Consider the following 27,746-nt stretch of genomic DNA (forward strand, 5'->3'; position numbering starts at 1 on the left):
CGGACTCAACACTGATTTCAATAACTTCAGATCATAACCTCTGCTCCCATTTTTTCGGACAGCAGGTGCTGGTAATGGTTCTGCTGTTGCCATTTACAGCTCCTATAGACCCATCTTTTGTTTCTTTACTTGTCCCATTCCCACCCTCTTTGCCTTGCACCATCATCCCTTTTGTCATTTAATCACTCCTGCCCTCCGCCCTATCACAGACCTTCCCTTTTGTTCTTTCCTCCCTTCCCCCCACTTTCCCTGGCTCTGTACTTGTTTAAAAACCGTTTAATCTTCAACTTCTTCCAGTTCTGTCGAAAGGTCATTGACTTGAAACGTTAACTCTGTTTCTTTCTGCACAGATGCAACCTGACTTGCTGAGTATTTCCAGCATTTTCTGCTTTTATATTAAATGGAGTTAAGGTACAGATCAGCCATGATCTGGTTGAATGGCGGAACAGGTTGGTGGGGCAGAATGGCCTCCTCCTGTTGCGATAGAATCATAGAAAGGTTACAGCATGGAAGGGGGCCATTCGGCCCATGGATTCCTGCTGGCTCTATGGAAGAGCAATCCAGCTAGTCCCACTCCCCCACCCTTTCCCCGTAGCCCTGCAAATGTTTTACTTTCAAGTACTTATCCAGTTCCAATTAGAAGGCCATGATTGAATCTGCCTCCACCACCTCCTTGGGCAATCCAAAAAGTTTTTCCTCATGTCACCTTTGGTTCTTTTGCCAATCATATTAAATCTATGCCCTCTGGTTCTTGATCCTTCCGCCAATGGGAACAGTTTCTCTCTATCTACTCTGTCTAGACCCTTCATGATTTTGAATACCTCTATCAAATCTCCTCTCAACCTTCTCTGTTCCAATGACTGAGGAAGGAGGAAGGAGGAAGCCTCCGAAAGCTTGTGAATTTAAAATAAAATTGCTGGACTATAACTTGGTGTTGTAAAATTGTTTACAATTCTCTGTTCCAAGGAGAACAACCCCAGCTTCTCCAGTCTATCCATGTAACTAAAGTCCCTCATCCCTGGAATCATTCCAGTAAATCTCTTTTGCACCCTCTCTATGACCTTCACATCTTTCCTAAAGTGCGGTGCCCAGAACTGGACACAATACTCCAGTTGTGGCCAAACCAGTGTTTTATAAAGGTTCATCATGACTTCCGTACTTTTGTACTCTATGCCTCTATTTATAAAGCCCAGGATCCCGTATGCTTTTTTAACCGCTTTCTCAACCTGCCCTGCCACCTTCAATGATTTGTGCACATATACCCCCAGATCTCTCTGTTCCTGTACCCCTTTTAGAATTGTGCCCTCTAGTTTATATTGCCTCTCCTCGTATCACTTCGCATTTTTCTGCATTAAGTTTCATCTGCCACGTGTCCACCCATTCCACCAGCCTGTCTATATCCTCTTGAACTCTATCACTATCCTCCTCACTGTTCACTACCCTTCCAAGTTTCGTGTCATCTGCAAATTTTGAGAGTGTGCCCTGTACACCCAAGTCCAAGTCATTAATATATATCAAGAAAAGCAGTGGTCCCAGCACCGACCCCTGGGGAACACCACTGTACACCTCCCTCCAGTCCGAAAAACAACCGTTCACCACTACTCTGTTTCCTGTCACTTAGCCAATTCTGTATCCATGTTCTACTGCCCCCTTTATTCCATGGGCCGCAATCTAAATGACAAGCCAACCATGCGGTACTTTATCAAACGCCTTTTGAAAGTCCATATACACCACATCATCTGCATTGCCCTCATCTACCCTCTCTGTTACCTCATCAAAAAACTCCATCAGGTTAGTTAAACACGATTTGCCTTTAACAAATCCGTGCTGGCTTTCCCTAATCAATCCACACTCTTCCAAGTGACTGCTAATTCTGTCCCGGATTATCGTTTCTAAAAGTTTCCCCACCACCGAGGTTAAACTGACTGGCCTGTAGTTGCTGGGTTTATCCTTACATTCTTTTTTGAACAAGGGTGTAACATTTGCAATTCTCCAGTCCTCTGGCACCACTCCCGTATCTACGGATGTTTGGAAGATTATGGCCAGTACCTCTGCAATTTCCACCCTTACTTCCCTCAGCAACCTAGGATGGATCCCATCCGGACCGGGTGACTTATCTACTTTAAGTACAGCTAGCCTTTCCAGTACCTCCTCTTTATCAATTTTTAGCCCATCCAGTATCTCAACTATATCTTCCTTTACTGGGACTCTGGCAGCATCTTCTTTCTTGGTAAAGACAGATGCAAAGTACTCATTTAGTACCTCGGCCCTGCCCTCTGCCTCCATGAGTAGATCTTTTTTATGGTCCCTGATCAGCCCCACCCCTCCTCTTACTACCCGTTTACTGTTTATATGCCTGTAGAAGACTTTTGGATTCCCTTTTATGTCTGCTGCCAGTCTATTCTCATACTCTCTCTTTGCCCCTCTTATTTCCTTTTTCATTTCCCCTCTGAACTTTCTGTATTCTGCCTCGTTCTCACTTGTGTTATCAACCTGATATCTGTCATACGCCCCTTTTTTCTGCTTCATCTTACTCTCTATCTCTTTTGTCATCATGTGGAGATGCCGGTGATGGACTGGGGTGACAAATGTAAGGAATCTTACAACACCAGGTTATAGTCCAACTGTTTTATTTAAAAATCACAAGCTTTCGGAGGCTTTCTCCTTCGTCAGGTGAGCGAGTGTGCCTCACTCACCTGACGAAGGAGAAAGCCTCCGAAAGCTTGTGATTTTTAAATAAAACAGTTGGACTGTAACCTGGTGTTGTAAGATTCCTTACATTTGTCTTTTGTCATCCAGGGAGCTCTGGCTTTAGTTGCCCTACCTTTCTCCCTCATGGGAATGTACCTAGATGTAGAAGCATAGAAACATAGAAAATAGGAGCAGGAGTAGGCCATTTGCCCTTCGAGCCTGCTCCACCATTCAATATGATCATGGCTGATCCTTTATCTCAATACCATATTCCCGCTCTCTCCCCATACTCCTTGATGCCTTTTGTGTTTAGAAATCTATCTCGCTCCTGCTTAAATATATTCAGTGATTGGCCTCCACAGCCTTCTGTGGTAGAGAATGCCACAGGTTCACCACCCTCTGAGTGAAGAAATTTCTCCTCATCTCAGTCCTAAATGTCCTACCCCGTATCCTGAGACTGTGACCCCTCGTTCTGGACCCCCAGCCAGGGGAAACATCCTCTCTGCATCCAGTCTGTCTAGGCCTGTCAGAATTTTATATGTTTCAATGAGATCCCTCTTGTACCCAATGTACCCGAACCATCTCCTCTTTAAAGGCTGCCTACTGTTCAATTACAGTTTTGCCTGCCTATGTAACAGGCCCGAGGGGCTGAATGGCCTCCTCCTGTTCCTACGTAACAGGCCCGAGGGACTGAATGGCCTCCTCCTGTTCCTATGTAACAGGCCCGAGGGGCTGAATGGCCTCCTCCTGTTCCTATGACCAGCTCTAAGCGACCCACTCGCTCACTCATCCACTCACCTCTGATGCTAACGACCTTTCCAGGGGCCCCGGGTTCACCTGTAACATAGATTCCATTAATCAGAGCGTTAAACAACGGGACCGAGACAGCCAAACAATTCAGGGTATATTCCAGAACTGCTACTCTTCCTTAAAGTGGGGCCCACCCCCACTGTTACCTCTTTGTTACTTTAATTCTGATCTTTCTCGGAGACCAGAATCTGGGTGGGGGGAGAAGGGGGGCCTGGTAGGTGGCCTTACCTACTGCCCTATCTACCCCTCCCTTACAGTATTTGGCCATCAGGTCCCTGAGTACTGGGTCCCACACCTGGCTGAGTCCAGATAAAAACCAGTTTGATTTAAAACCTCACAAATAAACAGAAGAGTCAAGATCACAGTAAAACAGGCGATTGGAAGGACAAAATATTCATAGAATCAGTACAAACTTACAATTAAAAATGGTTGAAGTGTTAGCTTGGCTTGATCTCGCCTCTGAGTCAGAAGTTCGTGGGTTCAAGTCCCACTCCAGACACTTGAGCACAAAATCTAGGCTGACACTCCCAGTGCAGTACTGAGGGAGTGCAGCACGTTAGTGGGTCAGTACTGAGGAAGCACTGTACTGTTGGAGGGGCAGTACTGAGAGAGCGTTGCACTGTTGGAGGGTTAGTGCTGAGGGAGCGCTGTACTGTTGGAGGGTTAGTGCTGAGAGAGCGTTGCACTGTTGGAGGGTTAGTGCTGAGGGAGCGTTGCACTGTTGGAGGGTTAGTGCTGAGGGAGCGCTGTACTGTTGGAGGGTTAGTGCTGAGAGAGCGTTGCACTGTTGGAGGGTTAGTGCTGAGAGAGCGTTGCACTGTTGGAGGGTTAGTGCTGAGGGAGCGTTGCACTGTTGGAGGGTTAGTGCTGAGGGAGCGTTGCACTGTTGGAGGGTTAGTGCTGAGGGAGCGCTGTACTGTTGGAGGGTTAGTGCTGAGGGAGCGCTGTACTGTTGGAGGGTTAGTGCTGAGAGAGCGTTGCACTGTTGGAGGGTTAGTGCTGAGGGAGCGTTGCACTGTTGGAGGGTTAGTGCTGAGGGAGCGTTGCACTGTTGGAGGGTTAGTGCTGAGGGAGCGCTGTACTGTTGGAGGGTTAGTGCTGAGGGAGCGCTGTACTGTTGGAGGGTTAGTGCTGAGGGAGCGTTGCACTGTTGGAGGGTTAGTGCTGAGGGAGCGTTGCACTGTTGGAGGGTTAGTGCTGAGGGAGCGTTGTACTGTTGGAGGGTTAGTGCTGAGGGAGCGCTGTACTGTTGGAGGGTTAGTGCTGAGGGAGCGTTGCACTGTTGGAGGGTTAGTGCTGAGGGAGCGCTGTACTGTTGGAGGGTTAGTGCTGAGGGAGTGGTGCATTGTCGGAGATGCCGTCTTTCGGATGAGACGTTAAACCGAGGCTCTGTCTGTCCTCTCAGCTGGCTGTAAAAGATCTCACAGCCACTGTTAGAAGGAGAGCAGGGGAGTTCTCCCCGGTGCCTTGGCCAATATTTATTCCTCAACCAAAAACAGATTAACTGGTCTTTTATTTCATTATTATTTTACAAAACAGTGACTACACTTTAAAAATACTTAATTGACTATAAAGCACTTTGGGACATTCCGAAGTCGTGAAAGGCACCCATCCCTGTTATCAAAAACGGAGACCTCAGAGTTGGGAACAGACAAGAACGGGTCAGAGAGGAAATAGGAAAGGACGAGAGCAGGTCAAAGGGGAAAGAGGAAAGGGAAAGGACTAGCCACCCTATCAGGATGGTTACGGCCATGGAAGGAGTGTCCACGTCACGACCTGTCAGACTGTTAATCAGCCTGTGAATCCTCTCACTACATCACACTATTCTCCGAGGGGAGAGTGTGAAGATACAAAAACAGCAGTCGGGTTCCTGATACACGGGGAAACTCATCACTGTGTTTCAAGCTACCCAGAGCCCCGAGAATTACTCTCACCTTCCGCAGCTCACCTGTGATTCACCTCAGCACGTTTAAAACAAAAAGGGGTCAAACTTGAAGTTTAAAATATGCGGTCGCGAATCAGCTGCTTAATTTACCCTCCGTCTGATTTTCTTTTCCATTGAAGCTACAGCCCAAGATGATTTTCCCTCCAGACTCTCTCTGACTTTAAAGGGACGAGTTACATTAAACAGAGGCACCTCCGAGCAGCAGAATAAAACACGGTGGGGGTACTAGGTCGAACACTGTCTAAACTGATGCAACGTCTGACTGTGATGAGCAGCACCATGGGCGATCGGCCAGTAAATTGTAAATTGCCTGCGGTGGTTGGGAACTGATTGCTTTTCCCGGGAATGGTCCCTGATTCCCAGACGAAGCTAGAAACGCCTCACTCCAGCCCACACTACTCACCGGGGAGGCCGGTGTCTCCCTGCAATCCTGGTAAACCTCGGGGTCCTTGTTCACCTGAGGGCAGAGAGCAGGAAATTAGTGTACTGACCGACATCTGGTTCATGCATCATTCACCCCTCTCTACCCATTCACCCCTCTCCTCATTCACTAACCCCTCTCCTCCCCATTCTCCCCTCTATTCACTCCCCTCTCCCCTCCATTCACTACCCACTACCCTCATTCTCCCCCTCTCCCCCATTCACCTCCCTCTCCCCCAATTCACCAATCTCCCACCATTCACTCCCCTCTCCCCCTCCATTCACCCATTCACCCATCTCCCCATTCATCCATTCACCCCTCTTTCCCCCCCATTGACTCCCCTCCCCCATTCACTCCCCCCTCCCGTCCTCCTGTGAGAGGTCAGAACTTACCTCGGAAACCTCGGTGACCTTCTACACCTGGAGAGCCTGATAAAGGAGCAGAAGAGAATCGATGAGCTCGTCACACGACCTTACAGAGACCCTGGGGCACTGCCCTCCCTCACACAGAGAGACCCTGGGGCACTGCCCTCCCTCACACAGAGAGACCCTGGGGCACTGCCCTCCCTCACACAGAGAGACCCTGGGGCACTGCCCTCCCTCACACAGAGAGACCCTGGAGCACTGCCCTCCCTCACACAGAGAGACCCTGGAGCACTGCCCTCCCTCACACAGAGAGACTCTGGGGCCACTGCCCTCCCTCACACAGAGAGACCCTGGAGCACTGCCCTCCCTCACACAGAGAGACCCTGGAGCACTGCCCTCCCTCACACAGAGATCCCAGGGGCACTGCCCTCACACAGAGATCCCAGGGGCACTGCCCTCACACAGAGATCTCAGGGGCACTGCCCTCACACAGAAATCCCAGGGGCACTGCCCTCACACAGAGATCCCAGGGGCACTGCCCTCACACAGAGATCCCAGGGGCACTGCCCTCTTTTACACAGGCACTTCCAGCAGACCTTGAGGGGCATCAGTGCATCTCAGAGAAATCCTGATACCCCCACATGCTACATAAGAACATAAGAAATCGGAGCAGGAGTTGGCTATACGGCCCCTCGAGACTGCTCCACCATTCAATAAGATCATGGCTGATCTTCGACCTCAACCCCACTTTCTTGCCCGATCTTCATATCCCTTGATTCCCCTCGAGTCCAAAAGTCTATCTCAGCTTTGAATATACTCAATGACTGAGCATCCACAGCCCTCTGGGGTACAGAATTCCAAAGGTTCACAACCCTCTGAGTGAAGAAATTCCTCCTCATCTCAGTCTTAAATGGCCGACCCCTAATCCTGAGACTATGCCCCCTAGTTCTAGACTCTCCAGCCATGGGAAACAGCCTCTCAGCATCTACCCTGAGTGCACTGGATACAGCAAAAGCTATGGGCCCTGACAACATCCTGGCTGTAGTGCTGAAGACTTGTGCTCCAGAACTAGCTGCGCCTCCAGCCAAACTGTTCCAGTACAGCTACAACACTGGCATCTACCTGACAATGTGGAAAGTTGCCCAGGTATGTCCTGTACACAAAAAGCAGGACAAATCCAATCCGGCCAATTACCGTCCCATCAGCCTACTCTCAATCATCAGCAAAGTGATGGAAGGTGTCGTCGACAATGCTATCAAGCGGCACTTACTCACCAATAACCTGCTCACCGATGCTCAGTTTGGGTTCCGCCAGGACCACTCGGCTCCAGACCTCATTACAGCCTTAGTCCAAACATGGATAAAAGAGCTGAATTCCAGAGGTGAGGTCAGAGTGACAGGCTTGGGCAGATAAGCGGCAAGTAACATTCGCGCCAGATAAGTGCCAGGCAATGACCATCTCCAAGAGGAGAGAGTCCAACCACCTCCCCTTGACATTCAACGGCATTACCATCGCCGAATCCCCCACCATCAACATCCTGGGGGTCACCATTGACCAGAAACTTAACTGGACCAGCCATATAAATACTGTGGCTACAAGAGCAGGTCAGAGGCTGGGTATTCTGTGGTGAGTGACTCACCTCCTGACTCCCCAAAGCCTTTCCACCATCTACAAGGCACAAGTCAGGAGTGTGATGGAATACTCTCCACTTGCCTGGATAAGTGCAGCTCCAACAACATTAAAGAAACTCGACACCATCCAGGACAAAGCAGCCCACTTGATTGGCACCCCATCCACCACCCTAAACATTCACTCCCTTCACCACCGGCGCATTGTGGCTGCAGTGTGTACCATCCACAGGATGCACTGCAGCAACTCACCAAGGCTTCTTTGACAGCACCTCCCAAACCCGCGACCTCTACCACCTAGAAAGACAAGGGCAGCAGGCACATGGGAACAACACCACCTGCACGTTCCCCTCCAAGTCACACACCATCCCGACTTGGAAATATATCGCCGTTCCTTCATCGTCACTGGGTCAAAATCCTGGAACTCCCTTCCTAACAGCACTGTGGGAGAACCTTCACCACACGGACTGCAGCGGTTCAAGAAGGCGGCTCACCACCACCTTCTCAAGGGCAATTAGGGATGGGCAATAAATGCCGGCCTCGCCAGCGACGCCCACATCCCATGAACGAATTTAAAAAAACCCTGTCAAGCCCCCTCACCATCTTATATGTTTCAATGAGATCACCTCTCATTCTTCTAAACTCCGGAGAGTATAGGCCCATTCTACTCAACGTCTCCTCATTGGACAACCCTCTCATCCCAGAAATTAATCTAGTGAATCTAGTTACACTGCCTCTAAGGCAAGTATATCCTTCCTTAGCTAAGGAGACCAAAACTGTACACAGTACTCCAGGTGAGGTCTCACCAAAGCCCTGTACAATTGTAGCAAGAGTTCCTTACTCTTGTACTCCAACCCCCTTGCAATAAAGGCCAACATGCCATTTGCCTTCCTAATTGCTTGCTGCACCTATATCCTAACTTTTTGTGTTTCTTGTACCAGGACATCCAAGTCTCTCTGAACACCAATAGCTTCTCACCATTTACAAAATATTCTGTTTTTCTCTTCTTCCTACCAAAGTGAATAACCTCACATTTCCCGACTTTATATTCCATCTGCCACCTTCTTGCCCATTCACTTAACCTGTCTATATCCCTTTGCAGACTCTTTGGGGGGGGGAAAATTGGATAGGGGCTATTTTTGGGCACAGATAGCGTGATGTGCTATTACCCCACGCCCAATGACCCCTGCGCAGGCAGGACACAGGTTTCAGCCGGCCCGAGGACTCACTCGCAATCAGTGTCACTTTCCGCACCTTGCACATGGAATCAATGCAATTCACACTTTCCACCACCAGGGAGAGCTCAATCTCTTAAAGGGAGGATGTTTCTTAGAAATCTCTTAAAGGTAGCTGGTAACTGTGATATTTGCTGAAAATAACAGCCTACTGTTTGCACGGAGTCTGAACGGAGATCAGACAATGCACACGTAAAACACAAATGCAGGTCCCATCCCTGTGTTTACATACTGATGAGTTATGTTAAAACATTGAATAAAGGTTGTGCACCACTAAATCCCACATCCTCCAATCAGCACACCAGACCTCACCAATCGGCCGATCTGAGTTTGTACCAGGCCTGTGAGAGTCCGTGCACCAAGGTTCTCTGCTGATGCACTAGAGACCTTGGTGCAAGAGGTGGACAGAAGGAGGGACATCCTATATCCGCAGTGGGGGGGGGGGGGGGTGCAAGAGGCCCTCCAGACATATATCCAAAAGGCAGTGGGAGGCAGCGGGGAACGAAGTCAATGCCAGGAGCACAGCATCATGAACATGGATGCAAAGCAGGAAGAAGCTCAATGCTTTGATATGAGTGGTCAAGGTGAGTGAGGTCAACTGTCAAGTGGCCTCTCCGACCAACTGCACCACACACTACACCCCCATCACCCACATACCAACAAACTCTTTCCATCAATACTCAACTCTTCCAATCAGATGCTTCCTCTCACCCTCACACATTACCACTGTTTCAAGTCACCCACACACAACTCACAGGCCACACACACATGCAGCTATTCAACCATGACAGGCACATCACCCAGACACATGTCCCGCTTTCTTGCAAAAGGTGGTCCATATCAGGAGGCAGCAAGGGGCAGTGGCATTTCGCCCCTCGAGCCTGTTCCACGATTCAATGAGATCATGGTGGACCTGTGACCTAACTCCATATGCCCACCATAGCCCCACATCCCTTAATACCCTCCGTTCACAGAAATCTATCAATCTCAGATTTAACATTCACAAGTGAGCGAGCATCAACTGCCGTTTGTAGAAGAGCGTTCCAAACGTCTCCCACCCTCTGCGTGTAGAAGCATTTCCTAACTTCACTCCTGCACATCCTGGCTCTAAATGTTAGTCTATGTCCCCGCGTCCTAGTATTCAAGTCTAGGAGACCTCCAAAAACAGTTACAAATGTCTCGGCAGCCAGAAGCAATAATCCAGCCACTAACCTGTAAATCCTGCATGGTCTCTTTAAATAGCGCTGGCGGGGGCTCCTCCAGGCACTCTAAGACATGTTAAGACTGTGCGTTGAGTTCAGCGTTAAGTCCCAAAATGTCGTCTATCTCTTTAACTCAGTGTTGCACACTGAGTGAAGCCATTTTCTCCCTACTTTATATTATTCCAGTGTTCGGTATCTGCGCCTGCACTAACTCCTATACCAAGATGGCGTCTGGCGCACATCATGCTGGTGCATGCGCATCCAAGACGCCATCTTGGATGTCAGAGAGGCCGTGTAGCGCCGAAACAAAGGACCAATTTAGCGGCCCTTATGTCCTCCTCACAGCTTACCTTCCCACCTAGCTTTGTATCATCAACAAACTTGGATAGGTTACATTTGGTCCCTTCATCTAAGCCATTAATACAGATTTTAAATAGCTGAGGCCCAAGCACTGATCCTTGCGATACCCCACTAGTTACAGCCTGCCAACCTGAGAATGACCCGTTTATCCCTACTCTCTGTTTTCAGTCCATTAACCAATCCTCTATCTATGCTAATATATTACACCCAACCCCATGAGCCCTTATCTTGCTTAACAACCTTTTATGTGGCACCTTATCAAATGCCTTTTGAAAATCCAAATATACGACATCCACTGGTTCCCCTTTATCTACCCTGCTAGTTACAGCTTCAAAAACTCTAATAAATTTGTCAAACATTATTTCTCTTTCATAAAACCGTGTTGACTCTGCTAAGGCTGTCAGAGACCTGGGATTTTGTGACTTCACTTCCTGTGGGTTACAGGTCGAGATTCCCTGATTCAGTTTAATGAGCTTGTTACCTGCTCCTAGAGAAATGGCGATGAGTCTGTAGTTTTTCTTCAATTCAGAAACCCAGCTGAAGGGTCAGGGCCCCAGTCCAACAACAACACTAACACCTTGCATTTATATAGCGCCTTTAACATAGTAAAACATCCCAAGGTACTTCACAGGAGGGATTTTCAAAACAAATTTGACACCGAGCCACATAAGGAGATATTAGGACAGGTGACCAAAAGCTTAGTCAAAGAGGTAGGTTTTAAGGAGCATCTTAAAGGAGGAGAGAGAGGTGGAGAGGTTTAGGGAGAGAATTCCAGAGCTTAGGGCCCAGGCAACTGAAGGCACAGCCGCCAATGGTGGAGTGATGAAAATCGGGGATGCGCAAGAGGCAAGAATTGGAGGAGTGCAGAGATCTCGGAGGGTTGTAGGGCTGGAGGAGGTTACAAAGATAGGGAGGGGCGAGGCCATGGAGGGATTTGAAAACAAGGATGAGAATTTTAAGATCAAGGCATTCCTGGACCGGGAGCCAATGTAGGTCAGCAAGCACAGAGGTGATGGGTGAACAGGACTTGGTACAAGTTAGGATACGGGCAGCAGAGTTTTGGATGAGCTCAAGTTTATAGAGGGTAGAAGATAGCATACAAGGCTACGGACCAAATGCTGGAATATGGGATTAGATTAGACTGGGCTTGATGGCCGGCGCGGACACGATGGGCCAAAGGGCCTCTATCCGTGCTGTATAACTCTATGACTCTATAGGAGTCCGGCCAGGAGAGCATTGGAATAGTCCAGTATAGAGGTCACAGCAGCAGCTGAGCTGAGGCAAGGGTGGTGATAGGTGATGTTACAGAGGTGGAAGTAGGCGGCCTTGGTGATGGAGCGGATATGGGGTCTGAAGCTCATCTCAGGGTCAAATAGGACGCCAAGGTTGCGAACGGTCTGGTTCAGCCTCAGACAGTGGCCAGGGAGAGGGATGGAGTCGGTGGCTCGGGAACTGAGTTTGTGATGGGGACCAAAGACAATGGCTTCGGTCTTCCCGATATTTAGTTGGAGGAAATTTTAGTCCAGGATAGCACCAAGGTAGGGGAGTCTATCCCAAAGGTAGGGGAGTCTATAACGAGGGGGCATAGATTTAAGGTGAGAGGGGAGAGATACAAAAGGATCCAGAGGGGCAATTTTTTCACTCAAAGGGTGGTGAGTGTCTGGAACGAGCTGCCAGAGGCAGTAGTAGAGGCGGGTACAATTTTGTCTTTTAAAAAGCATTTGGACAGTTACATGGGGAAGATGGGTATCGAGGGATATGGGCCAAGTGCAGGCAATTGGGACTAGCTTAGTGGTATAAACTGGGCGACATGGACATGTTGGGCCGAAGGGCCTGTTTCCATGTTGTAACTTCTATGATTCTATGAAAAGAGAAGAGTTGAGGTAAATTTGGAGGTGGTGATTAAGGGGATACTAAGCTTGGGCTTTCAAAGCCTGTAGATTGGAGAAGGATAACTGAGGGAGCTGAGGAGTTTCATAGTATTGAGATCATGCGAAGGAAGGAGTTGACGATGTGACGAGGTTACTCACCAGCTGATCCCTTGTGTCCTGGCTCTCCCGTGGATCCAGGCAATCCCCGTGGACCTGATTCACCTGCAATGAGCCCAGGAAAGGCATTCAGTACTACCAATGGGCTGAGGTCAATGAGGAGCCTCTCTCCTGCTTGCCCCTGTTCTGAACTCGTGATCGAGGAGCCCAACTCTGCTGATGGGGTCACCTCGAGCTGGGGTACAGACTCCAGTGACTGAGGCTGCCCTCCATCACGTCACTCTCAGCCCAGACAGTGAGTGTTGACAGGATATTCAACCATGGGGAGATTCACACAACCCTCCTGCTTTGTCCTGGAGTCTCCAGGAATGAAAGATTACTCTCTCAGATACTGCGAGCAAACCTCAACAGAAAAATCAAAAATTGTATTTCAAAAAAACATTTCTTTGAATATTTTTGTTTATTAATTATAAAAATATTGGAGATGTTGTCAGGCTGTTTGACAGTCAAGAATCATCCAATCGGGTAACAAAGAGTGTTCACTTTCCAATTGGCTGGGAAGACAGTGCACCAGGAAGATTGATGTGCCAAATGACCAATGGCGAGAGCAGGGCGGTTGGAGGCGTGAGGTCATGAGATGAAATGACCCAGAATACGTCCAACCAGAGTTGGCCACCTCGTTCAGAGCTGACCCCTATCGGTCCCTCACCTGAGATCCACACTGGCCACGGGGGCTCGCTGCAGACTCATACGCCCTTTCTAGCTGTGGGACATTGAGTCCAATCAAAGCATCTCAGCTTGTGTCCTGGTTTTTACCAACTCAGAGCATTGCCTGGGAAACGAACCTGGGATCTGTATGGCTCAGTACCACATCGAGACGTTCACTTGCTCACTGAGCCAATGAAGAAGTTTCATTACCTTTTGACAACAACTATGGGTAAAATGACATCACTGAGTTCATTACATCCTGTGTAAAGCCCATCCTTCTCAATGAAGGAGAGGGAGTCTTGTGATGAAAGTTCCCCTGTAAAAGGACAGGTTACTTACCCTGTAACCCACGAGAACCTCGCTCTCCTGTATCACCTGAAATGACAAAATAAAGAAATAGCTGTAAACATTACAACCAAAATACAAATACACCAAGAACATGGGCCGAGATTCACACTTGACGTGAACTCACTTGCAATTTGGTCAATTGAAAGTTGACAAATGGATAAGCACAACGGACCAATTAATTTTTGCGTGTACTAATAAAGTAGTTAATAACATTAGAAAAGACTCCATACCTTTCGGTCCAGCTACACCATTCAATCCTCTATCACCTGGAAAAACAAAAAATGTTCAAAACGTCAGGGAATGGCTGGAAACACTTAACTATAACAAATGTCACTGTGTAATGAAATATAACAACATGAGCACCACAGACACGGAGACATCACCAATAAAAACTGCACTGATACCACCAGAAAACTAGTCAGGGAGCACTAACCGCTCCCCATGTGACTGGATCAATGGAGTGAGTCACATGAAACTCCAATATGTTATTACAATATTGTAACTGAGAGAGACATGATGGCCATGCACATATGATGTGATGGATTGACCAGCATAATCATAGAATCTTACAGCACAGAAGGAGGTCATGTGACCCATCATGCCTGTGACTGCTCTTTGAAAGAGTTATCCAATTAGTCCCACTCCCCCTGCTCTTTTACCATAGTCCTGCAAATGTTTCCTTTTCAAGTTTTTATCCAATTCCCTTTTGAAAATTGCTCCTGAATCTGTTTCCACTGCCCTTTCAGGCAGCGCATTCCAAATTATAACAACTTGCTGCATAAAAAAAAATTCTCCTCATCTCCCCCCCCTCCTCAGTTCTTTTGCCAAGTATCTTAAATCTGTGTCCTCTGGTTACCGACCCTCCTGCCAGTGGAAACAGTTCCTCTCTACCCACTCCAACAAAAACCCTCATAATTTTGAACACCGTTATTAAATCTCCCCTTAACCTTCTCTGCTCTAAGGAGAACAATTCCAGCTTCTCCAGTCTCTCCACATAACTGAAGTCCCTCATCCCTGGTATCATTCTGGTAAATCTCCTCTGTACCCTCTCCAAGGCCTTAACATCCTTCCTAAAGTGTGGTGCCCAGAATTGAACACAGTGATTTATAAAGGTTTAGCATAACTTCCTTGCTTGAAGTTGATTTAGTTGCGTTGTATTGAATGGATGGAAATTATGTTGTGCTATTTGGGTTGAGTTAAGTTGCTTTGAGTTAAGTTAAGTTATGTTGGGCTGTGTTGAGCTGAATTCTATTGGCCTGTTTTGAGTTTTGTTTTGCTGGACTATATTGACTTGAGTTATGCTTGATTTAACATTGAGCTGTATTGGAATGCATTGAGTTGAGTTGAGTTCTGTTGAGTTTTATTGCGCGTTGCTGTGTTGAATTGGATTATATTGGACAGTGGTGAGTCATGTTGGGTTGCTTTGAGTTGAATTATGTTGGTCTCGGGTGAGTTAAATTATGTGGCTACTGGGTAGCTGAATTATGTTGGGTTGGGCAAATTGAGTTATATTGGGATCAGTTGAGTTGAGTCAGGTTGAATATATTGAGTTGATTTGATTTATGCCGGAATGCATGGATTTGAGTAGAATTATGTTGGGCTTCACTGAGTTGTGTTGTATCAGAATGTACTGAGTTGAGTTATGTTGCAATGCCTACAGTTGAAAATCTATGTTGGCCTGTTCATCTGAGTTCTGTTGAAATTCATGCAGTTGAATTGAACTATTCTGGAATGCATCCAGTTCAGTAATGTTGAGCTGAATTGAGTCATTATGTTAGGCTGTGATCAGTTGAATTATGTTACAATGGGATGAGTTTAATTATGTTGGTCTGCAGCAAACTGAATTATATTGGTTTAGGATGAGCTGAATTATATTGAGCAGTGTTAAGCTGATTTATGATAGGCTGTTTTCTCGATATGTTCAGCTGTGTTGAGTAATTTGGGCTGAGTTGATATGAGTTATGTTGGGGCGAGTTGAGGAGTTATGTTGGGGCGGGTTGAGGAGTTATGTTGGGGCGAGTTGAGGAGTTATGTTGGGGCGGGTTGAGGAGTTATGTTGGGGCGAGTTGAGGAGTTATGTTGGGGCGAGTTGAGGAGTTATGTTGGGGCGAGTTGAGGAGTTATGTTGGGGCGGGTTGAGGAGTTATGTTGGGGCGAGTTGAGGAGTTATGTTGGGGCGGGTTGAGGAGTTATGTTGGGGCGGGTTGAGGAGTTATGTTGGGGCGTGTTGAGGAGTTATGTTGGGGCGGGTTGAGGAGTTATGTTGGGGCGAGTTGAGGAGTTATGTTGGGGGGGGTTGAGGAGTTATGTTGGGGGGGGTTGAGGAGTTATGTTGGGGGGGGTTGAGGAGTTATGTTGGGGGGGGTTGAGGAGTTATGTTGGGGGGGGTTGAGGAGTTATGTTGGGGCGAGTTGAGGAGTTATGTTGGGGCGGGTTGAGGAGTTATGTTGGGGGGGGTTGAGGAGTTATGTTGGGGCGGGTTGAGGAGTTATGTTGGGGGGGGTTGAGGAGTTATGTTGGGGGGGGTTGAGGAGTTATGTTGGGGGGGGTTGAGGAGTTATGTTGGGGGGGGTTGAGGAGTTATGTTGGGGCGAGTTGAGGAGTTATGTTGGGGCGGGTTGAGGAGTTATGTTGGGGCGAGTTGAGGAGTTATGTTGGGGCGGGTTGAGGAGTTATGTTGGGGCGAGTTGAGGAGTTATGTTGGGGGGGTTGAGGAGTTATGTTGGGGGGGGTTGAGGAGTTATGTTGGGGGGGGTTGAGGAGTTATGTTGGGGCGGGTTGAGGAGTTACACTGGGGCGGGTTGAGGAGTTATGTTGGGGGGGGTTGAGGAGTTATGTTGGGGGGGGTTGAGGAGTTACGTTGGGGCGGGTTGAGGAGTTACGTTGGGGCGGGTTGAGGAGTTACGTTGGGGCGGGTTGAGGAGCTATGTTGGGGCGGGTTGAGGAGTTACACTGGGGCGGGTTGAGGAGTTATGTTGGGGCGGGTTGAGGAGTTATGTTGGGGCGGGTTGAGGAGTTACACTGGGGCGGGTTGAGGAGTTACACTGGGGCAGGTTGAGGAGTTACACTGGGGCGGGTTGAGGAGTTACACTGGGGCAGGTTGAGGAGTTACACTGGGGCGGGTTGAGGAGTTACACTGGGGCGGGTTGAGGAGTTACACTGGGGCGGGTTGAGGAGTTACATTGGGCCGGGTTGAGGAGTTATGTTGGGGCGAGTTGAGGAGTTATGTTGGGGCGGGTTGAAGAGTTATGTTGGGGGGAGTTGAGGAGTTATGTTGGGGGGGGTTGAGGAGTTACACTGGGGCGGGTTGAGGAGTTACACTGGGGCAGGTTGAGGAGTTATGTTGGGGCGGGTTGAGGAGTTATGTTGGGGCGAGTTGAGGAGTTACACTGGGGCGGGTTGAGGAGTTATGTTGGGGGGGGTTGAGGAGTTATGTTGGGGGGGGTTGAGGAGTTATGTTGGGGTGGGTTGAGGAGTTACGTTGGGGCGGGTTGAGGAGTTACGTTGGGGCGGGTTGAGGAGTTACGTTGGGGCGGGTTGAGGAGCTATGTTGGGGCGGGTTGAGGAGTTACACTGGGGCGGGTTGAGGAGTTATGTTGGGGCGGGTTGAGGAGTTATGTTGGGGCGGGTTGAGGAGTTACACTGGGGCGGGTTGAGGAGTTACACTGGGGCAGGTTGAGGAGTTACACTGGGGCGGGTTGAGGAGTTACACTGGGGCAGGTTGAGGAGTTACACTGGGGCGGGTTGAGGAGTTACACTGGGGCAGGTTGAGGAGTTACACTGGGGCGGGTTGAGGAGTTACACTGGGGCGGGTTGAGGAGTTACATTGGGCCGGGTTGAGGAGTTATGTTGGGGCGAGTTGAGGAGTTATGTTGGGGCGGGTTGAAGAGTTATGTTGGGGGGAGTTGAGGAGTTATGTTGGGGGGGGTTGAGGAGTTACACTGGGGCGGGTTGAGGAGTTACACTGGGGCAGGTTGAGGAGTTATGTTGGGGCGGGTTGAGGAGTTATGTTGGGGCGAGTTGAGGAGTTACACTGGGGCGGGTTGAGGAGTTATGTTGGGGGGGGTTGAGGAGTTATGTTGGGGCGGGTTGAGGAGTTACACTGAGGCGGGTTGAGGAGTTACACTGAGGCGGGTTGAGGAGTTACACTGGGGCGGGTTGAGGAGTTACACTGGGGCAGGTTGAGGAGTTATGTTGGGGCGGGTTGAGGAGTTATGGTGGGGCGAGTTGAGGAGTTACACTGGGGCGGATTGAGGAGTTACACTGGGGCAGGTTGAGGAGTTATGTTGGGGGGGGTTGAGGAGTTATGTTGGGCCGGGTTGAGGAGTTATGTTGGGGCGAGTTGAGGAGTTATGTTGGGGCGGGTTGAGGAGTTATGTTGGGGCGGGTTGAGGAGTTACATTGGGCCGGGTTGAGGAGTTATGTTGGGGCGAGTTGAGGAGTTATGTTGGGGCGGGTTGAGGAGTTACACTGGGGCGGGTTGAGGAGTTATGTTGGGGCGAGTTGAGGAGTTACACTGGGGCGGGTTGAGGAGTTATGTTGGGGCGAGTTGAGGAGTTACACTGGGGCGGGTTGAGGAGTTATGTTGGGGCGAGTTGAGGAGTTATGTTGGGGCGGGTTGAGGAGTTATGTTGGGGCGGGTTGAGGAGTTACATTGGGCCGGGTTGAGGAGTTATGTTGGGGCGAGTTGAGGAGTTATGTTGGGGCGGGTTGAGGAGTTATGTTGGGGCGGGTTGAGGAGTTACATTGGGCCGGGTTGAGGAGTTATGTTGGGGCGAGTTGAGGAGTTATGTTGGGGCGGGTTGAGGAGTTATGTTGGGCCGGGTTGAGGAGTTATGTTGGGGCGAGTTGAGGAGTTATGTTGGGGCGGGTTGAGGAGTTATGTTGGGGCGAGTTGAGGAGTTACACTGGGGCGGGTTGAGGAGTTATGTTGGGGCGAGTTGAGGAGTTACACTGGGGCGGGTTGAGGAGTTATGTTGGGGCGAGTTGAGGAGTTACACTGGGGCGGGTTGAGGAGTTATGTTGGGGCGAGTTGAGGAGTTATGTTGGGGCGGGTTGAGGAGTTACACTGGGGCGGGTTGAGGAGTTACACTGGGGCGGGTTGAGGAGTTACACTGGGGCGGGTTGAGGAGTTATGTTGGGGCGAGTTGAGGAGTTACGTTGGGCCGGGTTGAGGAGTTATGTTGGGGGGGGTTGAGGAGTTACGTTGGGGCGGGTTGAGGAGTTATGTTGCGGGGGGTTGAGGAGTTATGTTGGGGCGGGTTGAGGAGTTATGTTGGGGCGAGTTGAGGAGTTATGTTGGGGCGGGTTGAGGAGTTACACTGGGGCGGGTTGAGGAGTTATGTTGGGGGGGGTTGAGGAGTTACGGTGGGGCGGGTTGAGGAGTTATGTTGGGGCGAGTTGAGGAGTTACACTGGGGCTGGTTGAGGAGTTATGTTGGGGCGAGTTGAGGAGTTACGTTGGGCCGGGTTGAGGAGTTATGTTGGGGGGGGTTGAGGAGTTACGTTGGGGCGGGTTGAGGAGTTACACTGGGGCGGGTTGAGGAGTTACACTGGGGCGGGTTGAGGAGTTACACTGGGGCGGGTTGAGGAGTTACACTGGGGCGGGTTGAGGAGTTATGTTGGGGTGAGTTGAGGAGTTACATTCGGGTGGGTTGAGGAGTTATGTTGGGGCGAGTTGAGGAGTTACACTGGGGCTGGTTGAGGAGTTATGTTGGGGGGGGTTGAGGAGTAATGTTGGGGCGGGTTGAGGAGTTACATTGGGGCGCGTTGAGGAGTTATGTTGGGGCGAGTTGAGGAGTTACATTCGGGTGGGTTGAGGAGTTATGTTGGGGCGAGTTGAGGAGTTATGTTGGGGGGGGTTGAGGAGTTATGTTGGGGGGGGTTGAGGAGTTATGTTGGGGCGGGTTGAGGAGTTACACTGGGGCGGGTTGAGGAGTTATGTTGGGGCGAGTTGAGGAGTTATGTTGGGGCGGGTTGAGGAGTTATGTTGGGGCGGGTTGAGGAGTTATGTTGGGGCGGGTTGAGGAGTTATGTTGGGGGGGGTTGAGGAGTTATTTTGGGGGGGGTTGAGGAGTTATGTTGGGGCGGGTTGAGGAGTTATGTTGGGGGGGGTTGAGGAGTTATGTTGGGGGGGGTTGAGGAGTTATGTTGGGGCGGGTTGAGGAGTTACACTGGGGCGGGTTGAGGAGTTGTGTTGGGGCGGGTTGAGGAGTTATGTTGGGGGGGGTTGAGGAGTTATGTTGGGGCGAGTTGAGGAGTTACACTGGGGCTGGTTGAGGAGTTATGTTGGGGCGAGTTGAGGAGTTATGTTGGGGCGGGTTGAGGAGTTCCGTTGGGGCGGGTTGAGGAGTTATGTTGCGGGGGGTTGAGGAGTTATGTTGGGGCGGGTTGAGGAGTTATGTTGGGGCGAGTTGAGGAGTTATGTTGGGGCGGGTTGAGGAGTTACACTGGGGCGGGTTGAGGAGTTATGTTGGGGGGGGTTGAGGAGTTACGGTGGGGCGGGTTGAGGAGTTATGTTGGGGCGAGTTGAGGAGTTATGTTGGGGCGGGTTGAGGAGTTATGTTGGGGCGAGTTGAGGAGTTATGTTGGGGGGGGTTGAGGAGTTATGTTGGGGGGGGGTTGAGGGGTTATGTTGGGGCGGGTTGAGGAGTTATGTTGGGGCGAGTTGAGGAGTTATGTTGGGGCGGGTTGAGGAGTTATGTTGGGGGGGGGTTGAGGAGTTATGTTGGGGCGGGTTGAGGAGTTATGTTGGGGCGGGTTGAGGAGTTATGTTGGGGCGGGTTGAGGAGTTATGTTGGGGCGAGTTGAGGAGTTATGTTGGGGCGAGTTGAGGAGTTACACTGGGGCTGGTTGAGGAGTTATGTTGGGGCGAGTTGAGGAGTAATGTTGGGGCGGGTTGAGGAGTTATGTTGGGGCGAGTTGAGGAGTTACACTGGGGCTGGTTGAGGAGTTATGTTGGGGCGAGTTGAGGAGTAATGTTGGGGCGGGTTGAGGAGTTACATTGGGGCGCGTTGAGGAGTTATGTTGGGGCGAGTTGAGGAGTTACACTGGGGCGCGTTGAGGAGTTATGTTGGGGCGAGTTGAGGAGTTATGTTGGGGCAGGTTGAGGAGTTACACTGGGGCGCGTTGAGGAGTTATGTTGGGGCGAGTTGAGGAGTTACATTCGGGTGGGTTGAGGAGTTATGTTGGGGCGGGTTGAGGAGTTATGTTGGGGCGGGTTGAGGAGTTATGTTGGGGGGGGTTGAGGAGTTACGGTGGGGCGGGTTGAGGAGTTATGTTGGGGCGAGTTGAGGAGTTATGTTGGGGCGGGTTGAGGAGTTATGTTGGGGGGGGTTGAGGAGTTATGTTGGGGCGGGTTGAGGAGTTATGTTGGGGCGGGTTGAGGAGTTACTCTGGGGCGGGTTGAGGAGTTATGTTGGGGCGGGTTGAGGAGTTATGTTGGGGTGGGTTGAGGAGTTATGTTGGGGGGGGTTGAGGAGTTATGTTGGGGCGGGTTGAGGAGTTATGTTGGGGCGGGTTGAGGAGTTACACTGGGGCGGGTTGAGGAGTTATGTTGGGGCGGGTTGAGGAGTTATGTTGGGGTGGGTTGAGGAGTTATGTTGGGGGGGGTTGAGGAGTTATGTTGGGGCGGGTTGAGGAGTTATGTTGGGGTGGGTTGAGGAGTTATGTTGGGGGGGGTTGAGGAGTTATGTTGGGGCGGGTTGAGGAGTTATGTTGGGGTGGGTTGAGGAGTTATGTTGGGGGGGGTTGAGGAGTTATGTTGGGGCGGGTTGAGGAGTTATGTTGGGGTGGGTTGAGGAGTTATGTTGGGGGGGGTTGAGGAGTTATGTTGGGGGGGGTTGAGGAGTTATGTTGGGGCGGGTTGAGGAGTTACACTGGGGCGGGTTGAGGAGTTATGTTGGGGCGGGTTGAGGAGTTATGTTGGGGCGGGTTGAGGAGTTACGGTGGGGCGGGTTGAGGAGTTATGTTGGGGGGGGTTGAGGAGTTATGTTGGGGGGGGTTGAGGAGTTATGTTGGGGCGGGTTGAGGAGTTACGGTGGGGCGGGTTGAGGAGTTATGTTGGGGCGGGTTGAGGAGTTATGTTGGGGGGGGTTGAGGAGTTATGTTGGGGTGGGTTGAGGAGTTATGTTGGGCTGGGTTGAAGAGTTACGTTGATCTGCCTCGTTTGAGTTGAGTTCTGTTGGTCATGGAACAAACTAAATAAGCAAGTTAATAAAGGATAGTAACAAACAACTCCTATTTATTAGCCCATTTGGCACTGCCAAAGTTGTGGGACCAGTTTGTTCAAATAACCTCTCAGCTGGTAAACTGGAGGCGGTGGATGATATATTGCATATTGGAGCTCAAATGTAAGGGAGTAATTATATTAGAAACATTCGGTTGTCAGTGATTTACTAAAATATAATTTATTTTCTGATAGGCAATGTTTTACTTTTTGAATGGTAACAACCCACCTTTGCCTGTTACCTAGTAAAAAATGTTTCTCATCACATTGACTAAACTTTGGATAGACATTCCTGTGAGCATACCTTTAGGGCCTGGAGAACCAGTATCACCTTTGAATCCTGAAGACCCAGGAGATCCTACAGAAAGATAACAAACCTGGATTAGTACTCAGAAATTACAACCAGTTTTACCTCACAATCTTCTCCCACTAAGTTCTCACTTCTCAAGCTCCCCAGTTGCCGGGAAGCACCAGCTCTGTCCAGGTGGGAGTTGTTGGCTCTGTGCTCAGACATCACAAGGTGAGAGTTGAAAAGCTGGAGCTGAGTCTTAAAGTAGGAGACAGAGGCTTCACATCCTGTGTTTGTGGATCATGGTCTCTCTGCTGATGGACAGGCAGCTCCTGCACCCATGCCTATTCTAGGTGGGTGGTCAGTTCTTGGCAATAAGGGATGTCCCATGTGAGAGGTAACTAGAAATTTTGACGGGCTATCACTTATCTGAACTTGCTCACATATTTAAGTAAGAAGGAACTTGCATTAAATAGATTCTTTCACATCTTCAGGTCGCCCCAAACGTGTCACAGCCAATGAATTACTTTTGTGGTGCAGCCACCTGTGTGGCAACTACAAGAAGGTTCCACAAACAATATGAGATAAATGACCAATTAATTTGTTTTGGTGGTGTTAATTGAGGGATGAATGTTGACCAGGACACCATGAGAACTCCCTGTCTTCTTCAAATAATGCCATATGAAGATACAAAATTGACGGGCAGGCAAAGACCAGCTGGTCCATCAAGCCTGCCCCACACCATGATGGCTGGAGCATCGTGACTAAACACTTTTTCCCTCCCCGCACCTCCCACCCACCCCCACCCCCACCCCGCACCACCCCACTCCCGAAGCAAAAACACAGAGAAAAAACCCAGGGCCAATAAGGGGAAAAAATCCTCTCTGACCCCCTCAGGCGATCGAAACCAGTCCAGGAGACTATATGGACTATATTACCTTCAATAAGGCTTATATACAGTTACGATCAGAGAAGGGGAAAACCTACAGTGAAGGAGCACTTGTCCATCTTGACTTATTACACCTAAAGGATTCCATTGGATGTTCTGGTTAGGATGTGTGCTACAAAGAGATGTAGCTGTGGGTCAGTGATTTTGGTGACAGACACTTTGTTGTACTGTGTGTGATACTTACCCTCACACTTTTGAGAACCACATTTGATGTTACTATTGAATAAGGATTGGAGAGGGTCAGTGCTGTTACAATAAAAACTTACAAAAGAATTTTAAAAATAAATTACCTTGAGGGCCAGGAGGACCATGTTGTCCAACCACACCTGTCAGAAAGAGAGAAGGTGAGGGAGATGTAGTAACTCGCACAGTGTCTGAGACAGATGTGTTGAAGAAGATGTTTGACTTGCGTGAATTAATTTTGAAGCAATTCAACACGGCAGGAGGCACATAAACTGATTGGATAATTCAGATTGGAGCATACTATACTGAGTGGAGTATGTTTCTACTTGAATGACGATCAAATTATCCTGTTGGATGACTAGACTTTCATGCACTAATGGCAGGTTATGGCGGTTCAGGAAGGCGGCTCACCACCACCTTCTCAGGGGCAATTAGGGATGGGCAATAAATGCCGGCCTCGCCAGCGACGCCCACATCCCATGAACGAATAAAAAAAACACAGAGACTAATCACTGGATGAGAATGTAGTTGCTGTACTCCTGGACTCAGCGATCACTTGCACTATCCTCACCCTTACCTTTTAGTCCCGGTATCCCTGGAAGGCCTGCTTCACCTGAAAATAGGAGAGAAGAACGGCATTTAAACACCAAACGGAGATACCGATTCAAAAACACGTGACATCCAGGCACTCTGACCTGTGACCTCACCGACTGGGAAACAGTCAAAACCTGAGCAACAAACCACAAGAATCCCATTGGACCAGAATGAATGGGAGTTCCACTGAACTGGACTAAAGGACGACAGGAAATGGTACATTAATTTTAACAGGCCTTCCTCATTCTTCAAATATACTTTCCCCTCTGTTTCCCTCATATATAATATCTTCAACAACACCGTAATTTTCCCAAAACCAGCAAGTTGGGCCAGGTTTTCTGGTGTCTTGGGTCTGGAGGGTGCCCTAAATGTGGCCCTGACGTGAATCAAGGGGTCTCCCAGCGACCCTTGGGGAGGTTAATGGCAGAGGACCCAGGCAGCATGCTCCATCCCCGAGGAAGTTCTGACCTTCTGTATCTACCAGCAGGAGGCAGCACAAAGCGATTCAGGGTGGGAACTCTGGCACATTCTCTTTCCTCTAAGGTTAATTGTAGAGACCCGGATGAGAACAGCTCAGACCAGTCAAACAAACCAAGGCCTTCCTGTGCATCTCAGTCCCATGCGGGGCCGGGCTCGGACCCACGCGGGGCCCATCAAGGTAGTTAGGGGAGAGCTAGATAATTAATGACCATCGGCCTAAGCATTCTCTTACCTCTGTCTCCCTTAATACCCTTCCCTGGTGTCCCATGGTCACCTTGAAGCCCTCTTGACCCTTTCTCTCCATGTTCACCTGAAATTAAACAAGAAATTGATCAAAGATCAGTGACAACACGACAAACAATTCAATAATTCCCCCTCCCCCAATCATTGATCAATAATTGCCCATCCCCCATTCATTGATCAATAATTCCCCATCTCCCCAATCATTGATCAATAATTTCCCCACCCACAATAGAATCATAGAATCATAGAAGTTTACAACATGGAAACAGGCCCTTCGGCCCAACATGTCCATGTCGCCCAGTTTATACCACTAAACTAGTCCCAATTGCCTGCACTTGGCCCATATCCCTCGATACCCATCTTACCCATGTAACTGTCCAAATGCTTTTTAAAAGACAAAATTGTACCCGCCTCTACTACTGCCTCTGGCAGCTCGTTCCAGACACTCACCACCCTTTGAGTGAAAAAATTGCCCCTCTGGACCCTTTTGTATCTCTCCCCTCTCACCTTAAATCTATGTCCCCTCGTTGTAGACTCCCCTACCTTTGGGAAAAGATTTTGACTATCTACCTTATCTATGCCCCTCATTATTTTATAGACTTCTGTCAGATCACCCCTTAACCTCCTACTCTCCAGGGAAAAAAGTCTCAGTCTATCCAACCTCTCCCTATAAGTCAAACCATCAAGTCCCGGTAGCATCCTAGTAAATCTTTTCTGCACTCTTTCTAGTTTAATAATATCCTTTCTATAATAGGGTGACCAGAACTGTACACAGTATTCCAAGTGTGGCCTTACTAATGTCTTGTACAACTTCAACAAGATATCCCAACTCCAGTATTCAATGTTCTGACCAATGAAACCAAGCATGCCGAATGCCTTCTTCACCACCCTATCCACCTGTGACTCCACTTTCAAGGAGCTATGAACCTGTACTCCTAGATCTCTTTGTTCTATAACTCTCCCCAACGCCCTACCATTAACGGGGTAGGTCCTGGCCCGATTCGATCTACCAAAATGCATCACCTCACATTTATCTAAATTAAACTCCATCGGCCATTCATCGGCCCACTGGCCCAATTTATCAAGATCCCGTTGCAATCCTAGATAACCTAGATAATAGTTGATCAATAATTCCCCCTCTCCCCAATCATTAATCAATAAATCCCCCTCCCCCCAATCATTGATCAATAATTCCCTCTCCCCCAATCACTGATCAATAATTCCTCCTTCCCCAATAATTTAGCAATAATTCCCCTCCCCCAATCATTGATCAATAATTCCCCCATCCTCAATCATTGATCAATAATGCCCCCTCCCCCAATCATTGATTAATAATTCCCCCTCCCCCCAATCATTGATCAATAATTCCCCCTCCCCTCCCAATCATTGGTCAATAATTCCCCCTCCCCTCCCAATCATTGGACAATAATACCCACTCTCCTCCCAATCATTGATCAATAATTCCCCATCTCCCCAATCATTGATCAATAATTCCCCATCTCCCCAATCATTGATCAATAATTCCCCATCTCCCCAATCATTGATCAATAATTCCCCATCTCCCCCATCATTGATCAATAATTCCCCATCTCCCCATCATTGATCAATAATTCCCCATCTCCCCATCATTGATCAATAATTCCCCATCTCCCCAATCATTGATCAATAATTCCCCATCTCCCCATCATTGATCAATAATTCCCCATCTCCCCAATCATTGATCAATAATTCCCCATCTCCCCAATCATTGATCAATAATTCCCCATCTCCCCATCATTGATCAATAATTCCCCATCTCCCCATCATTGATCAATAATTCCCCATCTCCCCAATCATTGATCAATAATTCCCCATCTCCCCAATCATTGATCAATAATTCCCCATCTCCCCATCATTGATCAATAATTCCCCATCTACCCCATCACTGATCAATAATTCCCCATCTCCCCAATCATTGATCAATAATTCCCCAACTCCCCAATCATTGATCAATAATTCCCCATCTCCCCAATCATTGATCAATAATTCCCCATCGCCCCAATCATTGATCAATAATACCCAAGCTCCTCCCAATCATTGATCAATAATTCCCCCTCCCCCCACCACTGATCAATAACTCGGCCGTACCTGTGCTCCCTTTCTGTCCTTTCGATCCTTCGTGTCCAGAGATTCCGGGAGGGCCAGACGGACCTGTGAAGAAATATTAAAATAACTTGGTGTTGGGAATCTCACGGTCGCTTCACGTTTCACCCACAGACCTGCTGTTAAAGGTCCTCATTGCTCGTCCGAATACAGGGGCTGAGGGCAGTGCAACATAAGGCTTACTGCCCAATAGGAGCTGGGGGCAGTGAGGCTCACTGACCAATTGCAGCTGGGGGCAGTGCAACATGAGGCTCGCTGACCAACAGGAACTGGGGCAGTGAGACTTACTGACCAACAGGAACAGGGGGCAGTGATGCTCACTGACCAATAGGAGCTGGGGCAGTGAGGCTCACTGACCAATAGGAGCTGGGGCAGTGATGCTCACTGACCATTTGGAGGTGGGGGCAGGGCAACATGAGGCTCACTGACCAATAGGAGCTGGGGGCAGTGAGGCTCACTGCCCAATAGGAGCTGGGGGCAGTGAGGCTCACTGCCCAATAGGAGCTGGGGGCAGTGAGGCGTACTGACCAGTAGGAGCTGGGGGCAGTGAGGCTCACTGACCAATAGGAGCTGGGGGCAGTGAGGCATACTGACCAGTAGGAGCTGGGGGCAGTAAGGCTCACTGACCAATATGAGATGAAGAACCTGCAACATGAGTCACTTTAGGAAATCTGTCTGTTCCTCTCCGAGACACGTTTTTGTTTGAAGATATTTCCATTCTCAGTGTCACGTTGATATCTCAAAAAACTCTCAGTGTTTGCTCCGACCTTATCACCCAAAGGGAAATCAAGTTGAGGAATAAGTTACCAGGCTGTTAAAAAAGCATACGGAATCCTGGGCTTTATTAATAGAGGCATAAGAGTACAAAAGCAAGGAAGTTAAGCTAAACCTTTATAAGACACTGGTTAGGCTCAGCTGGAGAATTGTGTCCAATTCTGG

General features: G+C 49.1%; 1 protein-coding gene across 3 annotated transcripts in view; it reads right to left on the reverse strand.

Annotated features, from left to right (window-relative positions):
• Positions 1-27,746, reverse strand: part of LOC137339904 (collagen alpha-1(XVII) chain-like) — a 148,823-nt gene that overhangs the window by 67,328 nt on the left and 53,749 nt on the right. For all 3 annotated transcript variants that reach the window (XM_068001961.1, XM_068001963.1, XM_068001960.1), the window contains exons 23-33: positions 26,793-26,855; positions 24,655-24,732; positions 23,926-23,961; positions 23,456-23,491; positions 22,232-22,285; positions 13,932-13,967; positions 13,693-13,728; positions 12,688-12,750; positions 6,260-6,295; positions 5,850-5,903; positions 3,490-3,528 (exon numbers count right to left, since the gene is read on the reverse strand). In XM_068001961.1, coding sequence (XP_067858062.1) covers positions 3,490-3,528; positions 5,850-5,903; positions 6,260-6,295; positions 12,688-12,750; positions 13,693-13,728; positions 13,932-13,967; positions 22,232-22,285; positions 23,456-23,491; positions 23,926-23,961; positions 24,655-24,732; positions 26,793-26,855 — 531 coding nt within the window. The remainder of the gene's footprint in view (positions 1-3,489; positions 3,529-5,849; positions 5,904-6,259; positions 6,296-12,687; positions 12,751-13,692; positions 13,729-13,931; positions 13,968-22,231; positions 22,286-23,455; positions 23,492-23,925; positions 23,962-24,654; positions 24,733-26,792; positions 26,856-27,746) is intronic.

This window comes from Heptranchias perlo, chromosome 21, assembly GCF_035084215.1.
Source record: "Heptranchias perlo isolate sHepPer1 chromosome 21, sHepPer1.hap1, whole genome shotgun sequence".
NCBI classification, from domain to species: domain Eukaryota; kingdom Metazoa; phylum Chordata; class Chondrichthyes; order Hexanchiformes; family Hexanchidae; genus Heptranchias; species Heptranchias perlo.